At 39.8% G+C, this 23,648-nt stretch overlaps 1 protein-coding gene across 2 annotated transcripts; it reads right to left on the reverse strand.

Annotated features, from left to right (window-relative positions):
- Positions 1-257: 257 nt before the first annotated feature.
- Positions 258-20,347, reverse strand: rrp8 (ribosomal RNA processing 8). Of its 2 annotated transcripts, none has more exons than XM_060943721.1 (8): positions 20,169-20,347; positions 19,923-20,024; positions 19,433-19,706; positions 18,601-19,354; positions 17,422-17,551; positions 5,823-5,929; positions 5,393-5,489; positions 258-1,263 (listed from the first exon to the last, which is right to left on the reverse strand). In XM_060943721.1, the coding sequence occupies exons 2-8, from the start codon at positions 20,007-20,009 to the stop codon at positions 1,150-1,152; spliced, it is 1,563 nt and encodes a 520-aa protein (XP_060799704.1). In that variant the 5' UTR covers positions 20,010-20,024; positions 20,169-20,347; the 3' UTR covers positions 258-1,149. The 2 variants fall into 2 exon arrangements, with proteins under 2 accessions (XP_060799704.1, XP_060799703.1); XM_060943720.1 differs by having other exon boundaries at positions 20,165-20,347.
- Between the last annotated feature and the right edge of the window lie 3,301 nt (positions 20,348-23,648).

A 23,648-nucleotide genomic window follows, 5' to 3' on the forward strand; every position in this document is an offset into this window, starting at 1 on the left:
AGAAAGACTGCAGGCTTTACAGAACAAGTTTGAATTATGTTCACATTATGTTGAATTTTCAGGTATATTAAAATAGTACCAACCAAGACGAAACCAATAAGGTGTTTTTCAAAGCGATAGATATTTTATCAGATTTATCACAAGTAAATTCACAGACTTCCACAACAAACACTACTTAAATCACATGATTAAATCATTTGCTCATTTATCTAAATTTTTTTTAGGACAATGTTAGAAAAAATTGAAGTGAATCCATGTTTTTGACAACTATGTTTCATTTTAGTATAAAAACAGATCAAACATTACATAGTACATCCATCATAGAACTTGTCTACTTCCTCAGGTCCTAGGTGCTGCGGAATCTCCAACATTTAAGTCCTCAAACGGGATCAATATTTCCGGATTGGAGCTACATGGAGCGCTGTGAGATACTCGACTTGGAGCTTTGCAGGATACCCGGTCAGTCACCTAATCCTTGTCCTTTTCCTCTTCTCTGGGTCACAGCTCAAGTAAGGAACTCCAACCAAAGCTGCTCATCTCACAGTTCACCTTACAATTCCTATGCTATGTCCCTCTACAACGGTCCTATATCTGGACAGTTAGAGTAAGGATGGAGTCTGGAGCCTCTCAGTGGACAACATTGTCACTCATGTTCTGCTTATGACAAGATTAGATCCAGTACTTTGCAAGATGAGACAAGTAAGATTAGTCAGTGCACTCAAAGAAAATAAATTTAGATAATGATTATAAAATACTGAGATACATTTAAAAGACTGCACACCAACTTTGCATTTTTAATCAAAAGGTTTAATGATTATGAATGACATCTTAATTATAACTGTATACTACTGTTATAATTATAACTAAAAATTATTAAACAAAATTTAAATAGTTCTTCTTTACCATTATATCTATAATGGTAAATGCATGTAAATTTTTGCACTAAACTAATTTACAAAATTCACCAATACCATGATAATGGTATGCAGACACTGTAGTTTTGGTTCTTCAAACTCTCAACTTTACCATATTCAGGGAGCATGTAATACAATTCCTTTTTACATACTGGCACGTGTGTGTTATTACTCTAGACTGTTGCCTTTTGTTTTTTAACTCCCTGCTCTGACTGCATTCCTATTATCAATGAATCTACCGTTTCTTGTACAAACAAGGCTTAAGTTCAAGCCCTATTTTCTTTACATCATTTGGAACGATGTGTGTCTTCAGAAACTCAAAGGAGTAGAAGTAGCTGTTGTCTATGTCCTAGAGACAGAATGTAAAAAACAGAAATAATTAGCAAAGATGCATTAAAATTCAGAAAAAAAACTGTCATAGAAGTGCACTGATTGTGCAATTTCAGATTGCACAGTGCAAGCCAACATGGATTTTAGATATACAAATACACTGCGAACTCACTGTAACGAACTCTTTGGGGGACGTCCAAATAGTTTGTTATACCGAAAAGTCTGTAGTACTGAAAAAGGACCCACTCGTCATGCCAAAACACTCACTTTTATATAAAACAAAACCAACTGTGTATAATTTATATTTATGTTTAATTCACTTACATATTTACAAAGTAAAGGAAATAAGTCATCAATTCCAATGTCATAAAAATAATGCAGATATTATAAACTTTCAGTTAGTAAAATGCACATGTGGCAGCGAGGGCATAGTCGAGTGTCAGCTGAGAACGGCAAGGAGTCAGATTGAACCAGCAGGTAACATGAGGACTTACACCTGTGTCTAATAATGTTGGCTGTCTATTAATGTGTCTCTGGGTGTCTTTCAGCTGACCAGTAACAAGAGTTCCCCAAAGCACATGCAAAACCTAAAAAGTCACCGAAAAGTGAAAGTAGAAATAAATAATAAAACACACCTTGACCTGTTGTGCCTCACTGCCCCAACATACAAGCTGTTACAGTTCAATACTAATGTCCCATCAGTTTTACTTGCCAAAGGCCCTGTCCACATGGCAACGGATTCAGGTGAATCTGATAAAATTGTTTATCGTTTCGGCCTGGCGTCCACACGGCACTGGCGTTTTGGGTGCCCCAAAACGAAATCTTTTGAGAACGGGTTCCAGAGTGGAAAGATCTGGCAACGGCGCCGCTGCGAAGTCGTCTGGATGAGTAGAACAGATTTGTTTACGATGACGTCACAACCACATGTGCTTCACGCCGGGTAGAAGTGTAACGAACTCAATGCGAGTTGTCAACAAATCCTATAACTTGGTTCATGAAACGCGCTTACAAAATATTTTCACTGTGAATATTTATTGTGTAATGGTGCAGAGAGAGAGAGAGAGAGAACAGCCTTTAGGGCAGAGTCAATCCCACCAGCAAAAATAGGGAAAAAAAGGAGTGATCTCACCTCTTCAGATGTTGGTTTAAGTCCTACAATACATTCCTCAAAAAGGGCGTAGAAGAACAAATTAATCCATCAACATGTAGCATTCAATTTATTCCGGACCATTAAAGACGCCGTCTTCCGCGTAGAATCATGCGTCATCCTCGCCGCCATATTGGATGGGGCAAAGCGGAGAATAAAGATGCCTCATTCATGTGCTGCGTTTAACTGTACCAACAGGTTTGCCATCCAAACGAGATCACATGGGATTACCTTTCACAGGTGAGACTGGAAAAATACTTTTCATTGTATTTGATCATTATAACGTAATTTTACGAACAGATTTTTCTGACTTTGTGGCTAATATGAAGTCTCGCACATAATAGTTTATGCGCATGCGTCCTTACTTCTTCTATTGTTCTGTGTCTCTGATGGGACCGCATCAGAGACTAGAGGTGTGGCATGTGTATTGCATCGTTTTCAGCAAGCGTTGCGTTGCCATATGTACCTGATATTTTACTGATCCGTTGCCCATGTGGACGCGATATATATATATTTTTTTAAATCTCGTTGCCGTTGTCGTGTGGATGTAGCCTAAGAAACTTGAAATCCTGGACTGCTTTCATTTTAGGCACATTCTCACCATTCTTGATAACGGTTAGTGATCAACACCTATGCAAGGCTCCTTAAGCCTTTGTTTTACAGCATTAAAACATTGTTAACTTGACTGCAGACTTGATTACTTTTTGTCTCTAGTAGGAAGAGGAGCACATGGCTCAGTAATCATTTTTTTTTTTTGAAGATTGACTCATTTTTCACTAAACGTGGGGGACACGAATTTAGTTCGGTGTATGCAAATGTTTGTAGTGAAAGAGTTGGTTATAGCAGGGCTGCAGTGTAATTAACCTACACTTCATACTCCATAAATGTCACTAAACTCGTGCTCCATTAGCCACACACTACAGTTTGTTGTATTTTTAAAACATTTGCTTATGCACTTTTATCTTTACATGATTCTATTTAAATTTGATGCATTTTATTACACACACACACACACACACACACAGTTGTGCTCATAAGTTTACATACCCTGGCAGAATTTTTGCTTTCTTGGCCTTTTTTCAGAGAATATGAATGATAACACAAAAACTTTTTCCCCCCACTCATGGCTAGTGGTTGGGTGAAGCCATTTATTGATAAACAACTGTGTTTTCTATTTTTAAATCATAATGACAACAAAAAACATCCAAATGACCCTGATCAAAAGTTTACATACCCCAGTTCTTAATACCATGTATTGCCCCCTCTAACATCAATGACAGCCTGAAGTCTTTTGTGGTAGTTGTGGATGAGACTCTATTTTCTCAGATGGTAAAGCTGCCCATTTTTCTTGGCAAAAAGCCTCCAGTTCCTGTAAATTCCTGGGCTGTCTTGCATGAACTGCACGCTTGAGATCTCCCCAGAGTGGCTCAATGATATTGAGGTCAGGAGACTGAGATGGCCACTCCAGAACCTTCACTTTGTTCTGCTGTAGCCAATGACAGGTCAATTTGGCTTTGTGTTTTGGATCGTTGTCATGTTGGAACGTCCAAGTACGTCCCATGCGCAGCTTCCGGGCTGATGAGTGCAAATTTGCTGATAACGTGCTGCATTCATCTTTCCTTCAACTTTGACCAAGTTTCCTGTGCCTTTGTAGCTCACACATCTCCAAAACATCAGCGATCCACCTCCGTGCTTTACAGTAGGAATGGTGTTCCTTTCATCATAGGCCTTGTTGACATCTCTCCAAATGTAACGTTTATGGTTGTGGCCAAAAAGTTCAATTTTGGTCTCATCACTCCAAATTACCTTGTTCCAGAAGTTTTGAGGCTCGTCTCTGTGCTGTTTGGCGTATTGTAGGCGAGATACTTTGTGGCATTTGCGCAGTAATTTAAGCTTTCTTCTGGCGACTCGACCATGCAGCCCATTTTTCTTCAAGTGCCTCCTTATTGTGCATCTTGAAACAGCCACAACGCTAGTTTTCAGAGAGTCCTCTATTTCAGCTGATGTTATTTGTGGGTTTTTCTTTGCATCCCGAACAATTTTCCTGGCAGTTGTGGCCGAAATTTTTGTTGGTCTACCTGACCGTGGTTTGATTTTAACAGGGCCCCTGAACACTGCTGACTGGCATTATCAATTCCATGGATATCTTTTTGTATCCCTTTCCTGTTTTATACAGTTCAACTACCTTTTCTCGTAGATCCGTTGACAATTCTTTTGCTTTCCCCATGACTCAGAATCCAGAAACGTCAGTGGCTGGATGAAAGATGCAAGAGTCTGTCTGGATCCCAGAAACTCACTCAGCTTTTATGCACACACACTGTTTACAAGCAAACAGATCGCAGGTGAGGATGTTACCTTTAGTAGCCATTGAAACCCATTTGTGTCAACTTCTGTGCATGTTATCAAGCCAAAATCACCAGGGTATGTGAACTTTTGATCAGGGTCATTTGGGTAGTTTCTGTTGTCATTATGATTTAAAAAGAGAAAACACAGTCGTTTGACAATAAATGGTTTCACCCAACCACTAAGCATGAGTGGAAAAGATGTTTTTGTGTTATCATTCATATTCTCTGAAAAATGGTCAAAGAATCATAGATTCTGCCAGGGTATGTAAACTTGTGAGCACAAACACTACTTTTTTTTTTTTTTTAAATTTAGGACTTAACTGCCATATCACTAATACTAAATTAGTTATGATGGATTAAGTTATTAACCATGCAACTGTGGCCAACCCTACCTCCAGGGTATACTTAAAGTATTAAAGAAGACCAGACTGCACAAATGGCGAACTCCTGATCTGCTTGCTAACTAAACAATAACAGCATTTTGAATACACACAAATTATGTATATTTGTAAAAGCTCAACTTACAGAAATTAGAGGAACTATCACCATTAGGGAAGTAACATCTGGTTGAACATACTGTATATTATTATGTACATATTTTGAAAACTCCAACAAAAAAATAAATGTGAAGGTTTAACATCCTAAAATCATCCTACCTTACGGACCAACTTAAAGCCCAGATGAGATAAGGCTCCAATGAACTGGCGTACATGATCAAACCTGCTGGCAACTTCTACAATTTTGAGGACACCCCTGCAACAAATTAAAGATTAAAGTTTGTTTATATATAAATAAAACGCATGTGAGTGTTTTCTTTGTTTAAAAAGAAATCAGGGAAAGTACTGTAAAGGGCACTGGGCAACCAGCACATGACTATCAGACACAAGCCAAAATCTCTCTCTCTCTCTATATATATATATATATATATTTTTTTTTTTTTAATTATCTTATATCTTGAGTCTTATATCTTCTTACATATTGTAGTTGTAACTGGATGATTCTAAGTGATGTGCCAGTATCAACATTAATGAAATGGAAGCCAGGGAAGTTGTACTACTTTTAAAAAGGCATCAAAGCACAAATTACCCCATCACCAGAACTCTGTTTGCTTCTGCCAAAAAGTCTGCAAGGTTAGTCCCCATGAGTGAGAGACAAAAGACTGCAATATCCACTGTGGAGTCATCAAGTGGCACCTGTACAGATGCAAACCAATAAACAAAAGCACATCATATAAATGAAACCATTCTCTGGAACCCCCTTAATTAGAATACCACAAGACAATGTACAAAATAATGTACAATGTTAAAAAAAAAACTAAGTAGGATAATTGGCAACAGGTCAGTAACATGACTGAATATGAAAAGAGCATCCCGAAGAGGGGGAGTCTCTCAGAAGTAAAGATGGGGAGGGGTTCACTACTCTGTGAAAGGGCAAGCAGTGCAACAATTTAAGAATAACGTTTCTCAAATTAAAACTGCAAAGAATTTGGGGATCACATCATTTATGGTATATAACATAAGATTCAGAGAATCCGGAGAAGTCTCTATGCAAGGGACAAGGCCGAAAAACCAACACTGGATGCCTGTGACCTTCAGGGCCTCAGGTGGCACTGCAGTGAAAACAGACTTGATCCTGTCATGGAAATTGCTGCACAGGTTCAGGAACACTTCAGAAAGCCAATGTCTGGAAATACAGTTCATCACTGCATCCATAAATGCAAGTTAAAACTACATTAAAAAAAAAAAACCATCCAGAAATACCACCACCTTCTCTGGGCTCAAGCTCATATACGATAACATGAAGCAAAGTGGAGAACTGCCCTGTCATCTGAGGAATTGAAATGTGAAATTCTTTTTTGGAAATCATGGACACCGCATCCTCCAGGCTAAAGAGGAGAGGGACCATCTGGGTTTTTATCAGCACAAAGTTCAAAACCCAGCATCTGTGATGGTATGAGGGTGCATTAGTACGCATGGCATCGGTAGCTCGCACATCTGAAAATAGGGTTCACCCAGGGCACCATACAAGTTAGAACCACCACTACTGGCAACCGCAAAACGGCTATACCTGGCAAGCATTTGCATCAAAGTAAACCGCTTGCTTTCATCAGTCAGTGCGTTTACATGCACATAGAGAAAATCGAATTTCTGCCGTAGCTCGACTGAAATCGAAGTTCTAAATGCCATGGAAACACCTTAGCACGGCTGAAATCGAACCGAACTGGATTTCTCGTAATCGGGCTACACGACCTAGATTATGCGATTGTAGCCGAGCTACTTAGTGCATGTAAACCCTATCGAGCTACGTAGTCGAGCTACTTCTTCAGCACTGCCCCTTCCGGAAGTGACGAGTGACGAGACCACAAGCGGGAAACACAACAGCCTCGATGGCGATGGTGTACAGAATGTTCAGCAAGTGCTGAGCTGCTTCGTTGTTGTCCATCTTCTCTCTCTCGATGTTGCTGTCCTCGTCGTCGTTCTTCTTGTGAACATGGAACTGATAACTTTGTTTATACTCTTGAATAGCTCTTCTTCATGATGACAACCGGAAGTGTACCAACACGATGGGGCGTGTAGCGCCACCTGTGGCTCGGGTGCACAATGTACCTCACACAATAGCTCGATTTCCTTGTCTGCATGTAGGATTGGATTTCTCTGGCACCCCTGCTGGGACCCTTAGCTCGATTACCGACAGTAGCTCGATTTGGATGTGCATGTAAACGCACTGACCGACAGGCTCATAGTGTTATTATAAAAGTGTCTGACAACATGGCAAGGATCCCGACAGAGATACACGTGTCTGTTTACCTCAGTAACTAATGAAACTGTAGAAAATTACTGTTTCTACACGCATTGTTTTACCTTTCTCTTCTTCCAATCTCTGACACAACACGCTAATAATCACACGGGGGCTGTTTTGTGGTGTTTAAAAAAATGTCATCACACAGAATTTTTGAAGTTTATTTCTTGAACGTCAAATCAAAACAAAGTCCTTCCCACGCCATGTGGCGCCGATCTCCGTTTCCATAGCCCTCGGCCTCTCGCCTATTACATAGCTAGGGTTACAGTGGGGGGCTAGTCCTCTGGTAACCGCGAGAGTTTGACTCCCCACTCACATCTGTATTGACGACAGTAGGTACCATTTTTATGATGGTCTTTGGTATGACCTGACCATGAGTAGAACTCACCTTCTCCCTGTTGAAAGGCAGACACGCTAATCACTAGGCCAACTCTCGGTATTTCTTGAATGTAATGCCAGAATATTTAGCTGATTATGACAACATGGAATGGATCTTTTGTAAACATCAGAAAAGTTGGAGTTGACTCTGCCATGCTGAGATAGATGCTCTAACTAACTTGTCACACTTATTCAAGCCACCGTGAGCCATTTTAGATCATAGGTGGACATTTTGAGAGGGAGAAGAGTAACACCACCAAACTGGTATCAGGTGACTACTACTATATATTATTTTTTTCTTGTAGCATGCCGTTTGGTGGGATGGGGGTACACGCACAGTCTGGAGGGGAGTGGAGGAGAAGGATTTCAGTTAGTTAAAACTAAATTCAATAGAAATTGGAAGGAGAAGAATAAATCAAGTACAGGCAGCAAAGAGGAGTCTCTTAAATCCCCGGATAAACGTGCTGTGGAAGTTTATGTGCCAGGAAGAAACAACAGGGCTAAAGGTGTGAATTATGGAGTCTCTACTGACATTAAGTATTAAGAAATTCTGCAGAAAATCAAAGGAGGAAAGGTCATAGATGCTAAACGCTTCCAGCTGACGAGAAATGGAGAAAAAGTCAATAGCCAAACTGTGTTAACGTTCAATGCAGACACAATCCCTCAAAGAATTAGTTTGAGGGATTGTGTCAACGGGTCCAGAACACAAGTAGAACACAAACTGACTAGGCTCATTTGGGCTTCCATTTAATTATAGTGTTTAGGGAATTAGCAGGTAAGACTGAATGGGAAATACTAGATTCAAATAACTTGGGTAGAGATACCTTGGGTTCCAACTTCAGGTACATTTGGATGGAAGTTAAAAGACTGAGGTTCATGGTTTAGTGGGAAGGTTTAACTTTTTGAAATCTGATTGGGAAAAGTTTGAAAGTTCATGTAATGACTTGTTATCAGGAGTCAATGATCATTAATAATAGATGACCAGAATAAATTGCTGACATCCCTCATATCTGCTGCAACCACAGTAGCTATTCCGAAACAAGGTATAGGTCGGGAGAGGAAAACAGACACCTGGTGGACTAAAGAATGTGAAAAGCTGTTAGAAGTACAAGTAAAGCTTTTAGATTATTAAGATGATATCCTACAACAGACAACCTTACACAGTTTAAATATCTTGGGACATTACCAAGGAAATAAAATCAAGACAACAAAGAACAACAGTTGGAGGACCTACTGTTTTAAATTGTCAAGCGAGATGCCAAAGTCTGGTCAGTTGTTAAATGAATGAATGGCATAGGAAGGAAATAACATTCCTCTTTTAGGAGGAGATGTCAGTTTCATCTCTTGAAAACGCCAACCTGCTTGTTAATTACCTTTAAAAAAGTACATAGTTCCAATAACATGGATGAAAGATGCTTGGAAATAAGAAATAAGACTTTAAAAGGTCACCTATTCCCACGAGACACTACCTGTAACTAATAACATCTACAACCCTGATTCCAAAAAAGTTGGGACAAAGTACAAATTGTAAATAAAAACGGAATGCAAATGATGTGGAAGTTTCAAAATTCCATATTTTATTCAGAATAGAACATAGATGACACATCAAATGTTTAAACTGAGAAAATGTATCATTTAAAGAGAAAAATTAGGTGATTTTAAATTTCATGGACAACAACACATCTCAAAAAAGTTGGGACAAGGCCATGTTTACCACTGTGAGACATCCCCTTTTCTCTTTACAACAGTCTGTAAACGTCTGGGGACTGAGGAGACAAGTTGCTCAAGTTTAGGGATAGGAATGTTAACCCATTCTTGTCTAATGTAGGATTCTAGTTGCTCAACTGTCTTAGGTCTTTTTTGTCGTATCTTCCGTTTTATGATGCGCCAAATGTTTTCTATGGGTGAAATCTGGACTGCAGGCTGGCCAGTTCAGTACCCGGACCCTTCTTCTACGCAGCCATGATGCTGTAACTGATGCAGTATGTGGTTTGGCATTGTCATGTTGGAAAATGCAAGGTCTTCCCTGAAAAAGACGTCGTCTGGATGGGAGCATATGTTGCTCTAGAACCTGAATTCAGCATTGATGGTGTCTTTCCAGATGTGTAAGCTGCCCATGCCACAGGCACTAATGCAACCCCGTACCATCAGAGATGCAGGCTTCTGAACTGAGCACTGATAACTTGGGTCGTCCTTCTCCTCTTTAATCCGAATGACACGGCGTCCCTGATTTCCATAAAGAACTTCAAATTTTGATTCGTCTGACCACAGAACAGTTTTCCACTTTGCCACAGTCCATTTTAAATGAGCCTTGGCCAAGAGAAGACGTCTGCGGTTCTGGATCATGTTTAGATACGGCTTCTTCTTTGAACTATAGAGTTTTAGCTGCCAATGGCAGATGGCATGGTGAATTGTGTTCACAGATAATGTTCTCTGGAAATATTCCTGAGCCCATTTTGTGATTTCCAATACAGAAGCATGCCTGTATGTGATGCAGTGCCATCTAAGGGCCCGAAGATCACGGGCACCCAGTATGGTTTTCCGGCCTTGGCCCTTACGCACAGAGATTCTTCCAGATTCTCTGAATCTTTTGATGATAATATGCACTGTAGATGATGATATGTTCAAACTCTTTGCAATTTTACACTGTCAAACTCCTTTCTGATATTGCTCCACTATTTGTCGGCGCAAAATTAGGGGGATTGGTGATCCTCTTCCCATCTTTACTTCTGAGAGCCGCTGCCACTCCAAGATGCTCTTTTTTATACCCAGTCATGTTAAATGACCTATTGCCAATTGACCTAATGAGTTGCAATTTGGTCCTCCAGCTGTTCCTTTTTTGTACCTTTAACTTTTCCAGCCTCTTATTGCCCCTGTCCCAACTTTTTTGAGATGTGTTGCCGTCATGAAATTTCAAAATGTCTCACTTTCGACATTTGATATGTTGTCTATGTTCTATTGTGAATACAATATCAGTTTTTGAGATTTGTAAATTATTGCATTCCGTTTTTATTTACAATTTTTACTTTGTCCCAACTTTTTTGGAATCGGGGTTGTACTTGTTTGTGGAGGAACTTAAGCAGGGCATAGTTAACCCTCTGGGGTTAAATACATGACCTACTCACTCTAAACCAGCATGATAAACATACTAACAAAGTTTATACTTTACACTTTCCTATGTGCCCACTGCCAAATAATACAACCCCTGGCAAAAAGTATGGAATCACCAGTCTTGAATGAGCACTCATTCACACGTTTTATTCTGTAGAACAAACTCAGATCACAAACATGATACAATAATAAAGTCATTCCAAAGTGCACCTTCTTGGCCTTCAGAAACACTAAAAGAAATGAAGAAAAAGCATTGTGGAAGTCAGTAAATGTTACTTTTATAGACCAAGCACAGGGAAAAAAAATATGGAATCACTCAATTCTGAGGAAAAAAAAATATAGAATCATGAAAAACAGACAAACAAAAGAACATTCAAAACACATCACTAGTACTTAGTTGCACCACCTCTGGCTTTTATAACGGCTTGCAGTCTCTTAGGCATGGACTTGATGAGTGACAAACAGTATTCTTCATCAATCTGGTGCCAACTCTCTTTGATTGCAGTTGCCAGATCAGCTTTGCAGGCCGGAGCCTTGTCGTGGACCATTTTTTTCAATTTCCACCACAAGTTTTCTATTGGGTTGAGATCTGGACTATTTGCAGGCCATGACATTGACTGGATGTGTCTTTCACCAAGGAATGCTTTCACAGTTTTTGCTCTATGGCACGATGCATTGTCATCTTGGAAAATTATTTCATCATCCCCAAACATCTTTTCAATTGAAGGGATAAGAAAACTGCCCAAAATGTCAATGTAAACCTGTGCATTTATTGAAGAAGTAACCACAGCCATCTCCCCAGTGCCTTTGCCTGACATGCAGCCCCATATCATCAAGGATTGTGGAAATTTGGATGTTTTCTTCAGGCAGTCCTCTTCATAAATCTCACTGGAACGGCACCAAACAAAAGTTCCAGCATCATCACCTTGTCCAATGAAGATTCGTGATTCATCACTGAAGATAACTTTCATCCAGTCATCCACAGTCCATGATTGCTTCTCCTTAGCCCACTGTAGTCTTGTTCTTTTCTGTTTGGTGTCAGTGATGGTTTTCTTTTAGCTTTCCTATATGAAAATCCCATTTCCTTTAGGCGATTTCTCACGGTTCGGTCACATACTTGTACATTGACTCCAGCTTCCTCCCATTTATGCTTCATTTGTTTTGTTGTACTTTTTCGGTTTTCAAGACGTATGGCCTTAAGTTTTTTGTCTTGACGCTTTGATGTCTTCCTTGGTCTACCAGTACGCTTGGCTTTAAAAACCTTCCCATGCTGTTTGTACTTGGTCCATATCTTAGATACAGCTGACTGTGAACAGCCCACATCTTTGGCAACCATGCGTGAAGAGTTACCTTCTTTAAGAAGTTTGACAATCCTCTCTTTTGTTTCAAGAGACATCTCTCTTGTTGGAGCCATGATTCTTGCCAATCCACTTGGTCCAGCAGCCCTCCAAGGTGTGATAACTGCGCTGTTTCTAACTGCAGACTAACGAGCAGATCTAATCTGAGGCAGGTGTCAATTTAGGGAAGGAAATTGACTGGGTGAGTCCTTATTTTCTACCTGAAAATTGAGTGATTCCATATTTTTTTCCTCAGAATTGAGTGATTCCATATTTTTTCCCTGTGCTTGGTCTATAAAAGTAACATTTGCTGACTATCACAATGTATTTTCTTCGTTTATTTTAGTGTTTCTGAAGGCCAAGAAGGTGCACTTTGGAATGACTATTATTGTACCATGTTTGTGATCTCAGTTTGTTCTACAGAATAAAACGTCTGAATGAGTGCTCATCCAAGACTGGTGATTCCATACTTTTTGCCAGGGGTTGTATTATATATTTTTTAATTACCTAAAGTAGATGAAACATAAAACTTGTCACCTTACTCAGTCACACTGGAGTCGGAGCGCTGAGCAACCACTTACGCATTCATAAAAGACTATTCACATGGTAACAGCATAATAATCACTTTCACTTTTTCGGTTTTGATTGGTTTCTCTTTTATGGTGGGAACGCCCACCGTAAACAGGATAAAATCTGTCAGCCATAGTTTAGGCTACCTGTTGACAATCATGACATACTACTATTATATTAAAATAGTAGCAGCTATAATACTATTGTAGTTGAACTTGTGCTGAATACAAAAGTCATATGACTTTGAAAATACTGCTTAGATTTGTTGAAATTGACAACAAAATCAGAATATGCCAAAATCATTAGAGTGCCAGAAAATACCCTCAGACCTCAGAGGATTAAAGGCAGAAATACAGCCCCTGGCCTTGAGACATATTATGAAATGCTCAAACAGAAAGTTAATTTGGAACACACAACTCTAAAGTATTTATAAAAACAAGTAAGGTTTGAAATATAGCAAGATGTTTAACAGGGTCTTTTCTGCTCTTAGAAATAATATCCTTTTACTTATTTATCAGATGATAAATAAGTAATGATTAGATCAATTTACAATTTTGGCATGAGGGTGACCGTACGTCCTCCTTTTCCAGACACGTTCTCTTCTTGGGGCCTAAAAAAATCTGTCCGGCTGGGATCTCTAAATCATCAAAAATGTCTGGGATCGGCTTTTGCTTTCTATAGTCTCTATTCTTTAACCTTTGACTTTAGGTCCTGCCTTTTTGCACATCGCCACTGGTTGATCATGTACACACCCTTCACAGGTTAAACTGCACTTCAATCATTACTCTCAGCAACACAGCAACAACCAAGAGACAGAGCAGCAGCTTGCTGCTGACAGTGGCACAAGACAAGAAAAAAAATAAAGCAAAGAGCATATAAACAGCTTTACAAATTGCCCAAATACAAATGTAAATTCACAGACGACTTACAGGAAAAATTCCCATGTTTTCATCTCAGTCGGGATCCATGGGAAGCAGAATGCATGATCTGCAAAGCTGGCACGTATGCATCAGTGTCAAATAAAGGTGCTTGCGATCTAGAAGCTCACTTAAGTTCCACAAACACAAAACTGCAGCTAAAGGAGAGAGGTCATCAGGTAAATTCATGGTTTTCCCCAAAGCGTATCGGTGTATCGGGCCCGATACGCTTGGTCGCTTTAGTTAAATTCCAATACGCTTAGATTTATACTGTTACGTTAAATTTCCTACCCACAAGTAACTAGACACATAGGAGAGCAAATAACAGATCCATTTACATACTGATTGATATTTGTGTTAAACAAGCAGTCTTTTTTTTTCCCAATGTTTGTGTTGATTCTGTCAAAGTAATATGTTCGCGTGGTATGACGTAAACAAACTGTAATCTGTTGGCTAGGTCAAGATCACGTGTTCAAACCATCCAATAAAAATATCGAAAGAAAACGTCAGACATCCCGGAATTTTCCGATTCATTATAAGCAATCTCGGGGCGGCACGGTGGTGTAGTGGTTAGCGCTGTCGCCTCACAGCAAGAAGGTCCTGGGTTCGAGCCCTGTGGCCGGCGAGGGCCTTTCTGTGCGGAGTTTGCATGTTCTCCCCGTGTCCGCGTGGGTTTCCTCCGGGTGCTCCGGTTTCCCCCACAGTCCAAAGACATGCAGGTTAGGTTAACTGGTGACTCTAAATTGACCGTAGGTGTGAATGTGAGTGTGAATGGTTGCCTGTGTCTATGTGTCAGCCCTGTGATGACCTGGCGACTTGTCCAGGGTGTACCCCGCCTTTCGCCCGTAGTCAGCTGGGATAGGCTCCAGCTTGCCTGCGACCCTGTAGAAGGATAAAGCGGCTAGAGATAATGAGATGAGATTATAAGCAATCTCATTGGCTGCCGATGTTGTCCCCCACCAGACAGACAAAGCCGACTGATTTTAATCACAAACGTTTGACCTAGTCTATTATCATTACGGCTTCGATCAAAGATTGGTTGACTAAACGTTAACAAACCCATGTGAGTGATGGCAGACAAAACCAGACAACTGTCATGACAACGAAAACGTCGTCAATTTTGATCACAGCGACTGGCTAAAAAAAAAAAAAAAAAAGCACTCGCTGGACAATTTGATCCACATTAGCATGGATGACAGTGAAATGGACTATGAGAGGGTTGCCCAACATTGGGCCAAGCAAAAGCCAAGGAGAATTAATCTGCTTTAAAGGAGTAGAAAACTTAATTCATTAATTTGGGTTTGCAGAAAGATTATGTATTTATAAACACTCTCATGGGGGTGGCATGGTGGTGTAGTGGTTAGCGCTGTCACCTCACAGCAAGAAGTTCCGGGTTCGAGCCCCGTGGCCGGCGAGGGCCTTTCTGTGCGGAGTTTGCATGTTCTCCCCGTGTCCGCGTGGGTTTCCTCCGGGTGCTCCGGTTTCCCCCCATAGTCCAAAGACATGCAGGTTAGGTTAACTGGTGACTCCAAATTGACCGTAGGTGTGAATGGTTGTCTGTGTATGTGTCAGCCCTGTGATGACCCTGCCTTTCGCCTGTAGTCAGCTGGGATAGGCTCCAGCTTGCCTGCGACCCTGTAGAACAGGATAAAGCAGTTAGAGATAATGAGATGAGATGAAACACAAGTGAAGTTGTCCAAATGTGTCAAATATAGCACAATTTCAAATAATCTTAAGCATTTTTGGCAGTGTGATGTCACTGGGATCCATTTAACAAAAGAAGGCTCCGGATTATTCTTTTGTTAAAGGGTCACAGTGACATCACATTGCCAAATATGCTTATCATTATTATTTGAAATTATGCTACATTTGACACTTATAAACACATTCATGAAGAAAATTTGTTAATAAGTACATAATCTTTCTGCAAACTTAAATGTATGAATTAAGTTTTCTTTTCCTTTAAATATGTTTTAATCTTAATCTAGTCCATTTAATAAAGTGCCAAAATTTAAACTTTATAATATGCAGTTCCCTTACTTTTCAGCGCATCTTAGTTATACATACATTATGGTAATTGAAACATTCTAAATCATTACAGTTATAGTAATACAGCAACTTATTTTAAGGTGGCAGTTCTTAGGTTCAGATACCTTTGTGATCAACAGGAGGTCACGAAGATCGATTCTGTTCATTGGATTGCATAAGATGGAGCAAACCACTGTTCATATTTTCATGCACATTTTTGTTACAACACTACTTGATCATAGATAATTAAGGGATCCCCGTAGATTTTCAATCTATCATACACCTAAGTAATCTATAACAAAACAGTTTAACTTGAATGTTGAACTTTAAGGTGAAATTTCAAATGTGTATACATTAATACTATTTAGGTCAGAAATCATTGAAATATTGGTAAAATCTATCCTATAATCATGTATCTAAAACCTCTCAGAGACCCTGAAAATGCACCTGAGAGCATCCATTTTCAAAAAATTTCCCCCCTTAGTTTTGCTTAGCGCCTTTGGCGCCTGCTCAATTTTCTGTGTATCATTATGCCAGAATTTAGGGCTTTAATTTTTTTCTGGGGAAAACACTGTAAATTAACTGATTATTTTGCGAGACCAGATAAAACAGAAGATGCGCACAACAACTTTCATGCCTACTTGATTATTAATCAAGGACTGTTGGGAAACATCCAGTCTTCAGGAAAGTACACCGGAACCGTACCCTAGGTATGCAGACACAGGTGCAACTGTGTAGGGATCCTTTTAATGTTGTCAGACACTTATAACATTATGAGCCTGTCGGTAGCGAAAACAAGCAGTTTACTTTGATGCTGAGGTTTGCCAGGGTATGATTTATGTTACGTTGTATAGGGATTTTGTGCTTACCAGCTATAGCATTCTAACCCAATATGCAGCAATTGCAGCTTTTTAAACATTTATTTACATTTATCAACAAAAATAAATTTTGGAGCCAGCAGCATTAGTCACAGTTCCTTTGGGAGCAGGTGGAAGTGGGTTAAAAAAACATTAGGTATGTGCTGTGTACACCTCCTCACTTCATACAAAATAATATGAAAGTGATAGCATTTCATTAAACCAAAAGTTTAACAATTAAAAATTATTGTCCCCAGCATAGGGAACAAAAACTGGGACATCCTACACGATGCAGTTTACCAGAAAATAGGCTTCAGGTAATCTAAAATAGTTCAGACTAACAAAGCATATTTAACTTGCTTTCTTTACTCTATGCTTCATTACTATTTTCTACCATCCCAACAGCTCACCACTGCAGCAACAAGTGAAAGCATCAGTCAACTAGTCTCTGCAACCCCTCATCACTGGTATGGTTTTATAGAAAGTAGTGATCAATCCATAGCTTTGTTATGAATCAATTATATAAAACAAGGGACATGCTAAGACGTTGACAAATGGAACCAAAAATGATGAGACACACTTCTCTATGGGGAAAATGGAAGGAACTTCATCATCTGAAAGCTTGATATATAATACAAGAATGTCTGATTGGGGAGAGGAGAAACAAACAAACAAACAACCACCTTACATTGGCCATATCACAGGCAGTGACAAGGTCACAAACAGGAGCCAAATCAAAGCAGTGCACTTTGTTCTTCACACTTCGTGCAATCTTGCAATCTCCACAGCCAAAGTCTGCTATTACCAAAGATGACGATCTGACAATTAAAACAAACACCCACTGTTAAAAGGCATTTAACCATTCTGCTCAGAAGGCTAAGGCAGCTGGGCCATAGAAGGTTCACGCTGCACGCTGCATGCTACACGCTACACGTTCACGTGAAGAACCGGACCCTGGGCCATTAAACTTCATGCTTGGATGTTCACGTGTTGCGTCTGTTCTACTTTGACCGAGTAACCAACAATATGGACTCTTCGGATGACGACGATTGCCTCATTCTGCTTTTACTGAGACAGAGGAAGAGAAAAAGGAACAGAATTTGGAGCCGAGAACACTTCCTTCTGAGAGAAACCCGTGGTGAATTTCACCGAACATTCTATAATCTGCTTGACAATCCCGATGAAGAACTATTTTTCAATTATACCATTCAATTATATTTTTTCTGAAGTTTTCCCCTGAAAGCATAGAGTTATCTCCCTAGACCCGTTCTGATTGGCTGGCGCGGCGGTGACCGCATGCATTGACTGGAATTTCCATCTTCACGCCTAGAAAAAAAAAAGTGTGCATGTTCATTTCTCGCTTCACGCGTGAAGTGTGCAGCGTGCAACGTGAACGCCGTTCTATGGCCCAGAGCAAGTCATGCTACGTTTGTCCACTTTTCTTTACACACGTGTAGCGTGCAGCATGCAGCGTGCACCTTCTATGGCCCAGCTGCCTAAGAGTTAAAAGTAGTAACATAAAGCAAATATTCTGCTCATTATTTAAAACGTGTACAATAATTTTTTGCCAATTTACTGGAGCCATGTAATTTTTCCCCTTAAACTTCCCACAACAGGGAACATTTGTTTTTATTGTCATTAGAGACAAACTGACATTTATAAGCCCTAATTTTGAATGAATATCAACTGAAAACCATTCAAGTGACCAGCCAAATAAGCTAATAACTAAAAACTCAATAATAAACATTATAACTGTGTAAATGGTAGGTGGTGGTGATTTTCACCACTACAATGAAATAATAAAGCCACAGACCCCAAAGAAACACTGATTTAAGAGACAGAATCAAAAAGAAGCAGCTTCTCTCACTTTTGCTGAATATAGGAGATGATGGGATCCACTGGGTTTGTGGGCCAGTGTTTCACTTGCTCAGTGTAGCCTTTATGGTAAATCCTGATGGCATCAGGGTCCTGCTGAAATAGACGTTTGGCTTCACCACTTGTTGATGTGTAAAGTAGCTCATTTATGTGACGGAACCGGGCTGATTGTAACCGCTTCTCCATCCGGGACCTTAAGGCACTGGAGCGATCCTTTTGACTTTCACTGATGTTTTTAAAATCTTCTTTTTCCTGTACAAGACTTATATCACTTAGTTTCTCATCATTTTCAGTGGCATGGATGTTCAAAAACCTCCGCAATTTCTTAGCCTGAAGCCAAGCGTTTTTATCCACTTTAAGAGGACTTTGTTTTTCACACTGATTAGGTGCATTTGTTTTCATCCCATTACAGACTGGTTTTATAGCTGTTAATTGAGCTGGGTCTTTGTTTCCTTTTTTTCTAATACCCTGGGGTTTTTCACACGTGTCTATACTCAAAGGTATATTATCATTCTTCTCCACTGATGCCATTCTCCAAAGTGACAAATCGTTATTCTGCATTTTCCCTGCTACTGAGAGGCCCTGCATCTGCCTCAATTTTTCCTCCAATTTAAGATCTGCAACTCCAGCTGAACCCAGAAGGAATTTATTCTTGCACCGTCTCTTGTTCTTCATTTTATTCTTCCACTGTTGTCGGCTTAGTCTTTTATCAGTAGAATCTTCTGCTTTATACAATTTTTTAGAACCTGCAAAACATGAGATAATTGTAATTAAAGGATAACAAGACAAAATGGACAATGTCTAATCTGCTCGGATTCTACTACTTTCAGTGTTGGCTGTGTCCATTTTAAGCTTTGCTTTTCGCTTCTTCACAGGGTTCTGCAGCATATCCGTTTCCCTGCCCATGTCTCCTTCAGTTCCTGTACCAGAGGTTTTCCTCTGTTTTTTGCACTTTTGCTTCTTCATCTTGAAAAGATGTTCAGGAGCTTCTTCTGATTCTTCATCACCATCTACAAATGTTTGTAGACATCCCCAGTTTGGGGCTGATCCTAAGGTCTGGAGAGTTCGCTTAAGGCAGTGCCTGCTGATTGCCTTGTGCTATGGTGGGGGGTGGGATTGAAGACAAATAATTACCAGATATTTTTAAGAAACAATAACGCTAAAACACATCATAGTCAAGCAAAAGCACAACATAACCAATCATATTTCGAGTGATGGCACATGGCCTTATGGAAAAAAGCCTAAAGAGCATCAGCTAATAATAATATTAATAAAAACACTTAAGATATTACGTTTAACGTGCTAGAAATCTACCTTCCCAACAAGAAGCTCAGTCTTCGCTGCAGAGTGGGCCTGTTCATTAATTGGCATGTTATCTGTCCATTCCTCCTCCGCAAACATGTTAGCGACGACACCCTGGGCATAAATACAGGAATTCAGCGACTTAGTGAGTGAATTACAGCAGTAATTCACCACTGTACATTTGTAGCTAGCTAACATAGCTAATGATCCTTGACGGAGGTAAACGGCTACATTTACATACATTATCAACTCACCTACTTTCTGATCGAAAACTATTCGCGGTGAAAATCCTGAGTACAATTCAAGCTGATATTTAGCCAAAATAAAACTAATTTTCCTGTTAATTATTCTCTTGTAATATTAATTATATCAGCGTTCAGCCTCCGTTTACAGAGCCACAACACGTGGGGACTGTTTACATCCGGGTTAGGGGTTATATTCTTCGGGTAAAGCACTGAGTGCCAGATAAAATCTGGAGAGCTCGTAGGCTCATCAGAGTGAAGCCATCTGGCTGCCATCCTACCACTCGCATCAAGTGTCTTTGCCTTGTTTGTTAAACCATCGTATCCGATAAAACTTGCCCCAATAAAAGTATCTCCTGACTCCCCCCCCCAATTACTTCCTCTTATTTTCTCAACTTGACCCACATTCCTTAGTCTACTCTCTGATTATTTTTGAGCAGCTTTTTTTAACTACTATAATTCTTTTTAGGGAGATTATTTCAGTTTTTCTCTTTCGTATAACTCTTCCTTCCTTTCTATCTAATTATTATTATACCACCACATAGTTCACGGTCACAGTATTCATGCAGCTTGCAACCAATGTGACCAATAAATACTGTTAAGACATGACTGTGAGAATGAAGTGAAAATGGCAAATAACATGAGAAAATAATCCTATTTAAACAACTATCTTAAATAGAAATGAAGTATTGTACAGCCTTTGTGTAGATAGATAGATAGATAGATAGATAGATAGATAGATAGATAGATAGATGAAATATATGAAAGAGAACGATACACTTGAGAGAAAACTGAAATAATCTCCACTGAAATAATTATAGCAGTGAAAGAGCCTTTGGGGGAAAAATGATCAGACTGGACTGGAAAAGGGGGAAAACAATAACCGTAAAGGGGAGCGCTATAAAAGATATGTAAGGAATGGAAGTAAAGTTGAGAAAATAAGAGGAGGTAATGAAAGAGCAAAAAAAAAAAAAGTCAGAAGATACTTTTCTTGGGGCAAATTTGATCGAATACGATGGTTTAACACATCAGCCAAATACACGCGATGTGAGTAGTAAGATGGCAGCCGGATGGTTTCAATCGTCTCTACAGCGGGGAATAGGCTATGAGTTCTCCAGATTTTATACAGAACTCAGTGTTGTACGTAAAAAAATATTTTACGTAAAGACCAATGGGTAAAGCGCATAGCTCAATTTAGTGGACGATACCGTTATGTTTACCCAATTATTTTTGATGCTTTACGACTCTATCCGATCTATGGTCATTTCACGACATGACCCCACATTTTGAGGCATTTCAAAATAAAGTATTAACTTTGTAAGGTACTCTTATAGGAACTGGAATCATCTTTATCTAACTTTTAAAAAAGTCTGAATAAAAATGGCATAATTTTACAAAATGGCGACCTCCTAATTGAATCAAAAACTGGAATATTTCAGCTAGGAGCGAGCTGAAAATTGTAAAGCTATATGCAAAATGGAGAAAATTATACTTAACTATTCACAATAAGACAGTTTAACATTATGCTTTTTTGATTAAAAAAGTGTTACATTGCCTTATGCTAAAATTTGTATTGCAGGGTTTGCATTTGTATATGACCATATACATTGCAAATTACAGAGTAAAATAAACAATATCAGCTATATAAATATATAATGCAGAGAGCAGTCCAAAGTCTTTAGTGTGTAATAAAAATGTACAGATCTAATTTTAAATAAATAAAATACATGACAAACAAAAACGCAACACAAGAAGAGGACAGACACACACACCTCAAAAATTTAGAATATTGTGAAAATGTTCTTTTTTTGAAATTTAATTCAAAAAAAGTAAACTTTCATATATTCATTACATGTGAAGTGAAATATTTCAAGCCTTTGTTTTAATTTTGATGCTTATAGCTCATGAAAATCAGAAATCCACTATCTCAAATTACTAGAATATTTCCCAAGGGCAATCAAGAAAGGACTTAGAATACAGAAAAATCCATCTTCTGAAAAGTATGTTCATTTATACACTCAATACTTGGTTGGGGCTCCTTTACCATAAATTACTGCAGGGGTGTCAAACCTGATCCATAAAGGGCCGTGTGGCTGCAGGTTTTCATTCCAGCCATGCAGCAGCACACCTGACTTAGCTCATTCAATCAACTGAACTGTCTTCACACAGTCAAATACTTGCAGCCACACCCACCCTTGATTAAAGGGTGGGTGTGTCAGTTGATTGAATGAGCCAAATCAGGGTGCTGCTGCATGGCTGGAATGAAAACCTGCAGCCACACGGCCCTTTATGGATCAGGTTTGACACCCCTGAATTACTGCATCAATGCTGCATGGCATGGAGGTGATCTGTAGTACTGCTGAGATGTTTATCGAAGCCTAGGTTGCTTTGATAGCAGCCTTCAGCTCATCTGTATTTTTAGGCTGGGTGTTTCTCATCTTCCTCTTGACAATAGCCCAGAGATTCTCTGTGGGTTTCCGGTCAGATGAGTTGGCTGGCCAATCAAGCACAGTAATTTCATGATCAGCAAACCATTTGGTAGTAGTTTTTGGCACTGTGAGCAGGACAAGGAAATCGGCACCTCCATAAAGCTTGTCAGCAGAGGGAAGCATGAAATGCTCTAAAATCTCCTGGTAGACAGCTGCGTTGACTTCAGACTTGATAAAACAGTGGACCAACACCAGCAGATGACATGGCACCCCACATCACAGACTGCAGAAACTTCACACTGGTCTTCAAACACCTTGGATTCTGTGCCTCTCCACTCTTCCTCTAGACTCTAGGACCTTGATTTCTAAGTGAAATGCAAAAATTTACTTTAATCTGAAAAGAGGACTTTGGACCACTGATGCCCCTTTTCCACCAAAGCAGTTCCAGGGCTGGTTCGGGGCCAGTGCTTAGCTTGGAACCCGGTTTTCTGTTTCCACTGACAAAGAACTGGCTCTGGGGCCAGAAAAAACGGTTCCAGGCTAGCACCAACTCTCTGCTGGGCCAGAGGAAAGAACCACTTAAGTCAGCGGGGGGGCGGAGTTGTTAAGACCAACAACAATAACAAGACCGCGAAAGATCGCCATTTTTAAACGACGAGAAGCAGCAGCTGTACAAACACGAAGTCATCCATTATTATTCTTGTTCTTGTTGCTGCTTCTTCCGGGTTGTTTTTGCTTTGATATTCGCGCCAAGGTTTATGTAAACGTAGCGCCGTAACTGACGTATACAGCGACGTAATGACATGGCTCCGCTTAGCACTGCAAGCTATGGAAAAGCAAACTGGTTCGCAAGTTGAACGAGTTGTGAACCAGCACCAGCCCCGAACCAGCCCTGGAACTGATTTGGTGGAAAAGGGGTATGAGTAACAGCCCAGTTCTTTCTCTCCTTAGCCCAGGTAAGATGCTTTTGATGGAGTCTCTGGTTCAGGAGTGGCTTGATATTCAGAATGTGACAGTTGTAGCCCCTTTCCTGAAGGCATCTGTGCATGGTGGCTGTTGATGCACTG

This window comes from Neoarius graeffei, chromosome 17 (assembly GCF_027579695.1).
Source record: "Neoarius graeffei isolate fNeoGra1 chromosome 17, fNeoGra1.pri, whole genome shotgun sequence".
NCBI lineage: Eukaryota > Metazoa > Chordata > Actinopteri > Siluriformes > Ariidae > Neoarius > Neoarius graeffei.

Excerpts from the sequence above, each read along its gene's own strand:
- rrp8 (XM_060943721.1), bottom strand. The coding sequence starts at position 20,009 with ATGTTTGCGGAGGAGGAATGGACAGATAACATGCCAATTAATGAACAG. Across the intron at positions 19,707-19,922 it reads CTGAGCTTCTTGTTGGGAAG|CACAAGGCAATCAGCAGGCA; the intron begins GTAGATTTCTAG and ends CCCCCACCATAG. Across the intron at positions 19,355-19,432 it reads GGACACAGCCAACACTGAAA|GTTCTAAAAAATTGTATAAA; the intron begins GTAGTAGAATCC and ends CATGTTTTGCAG.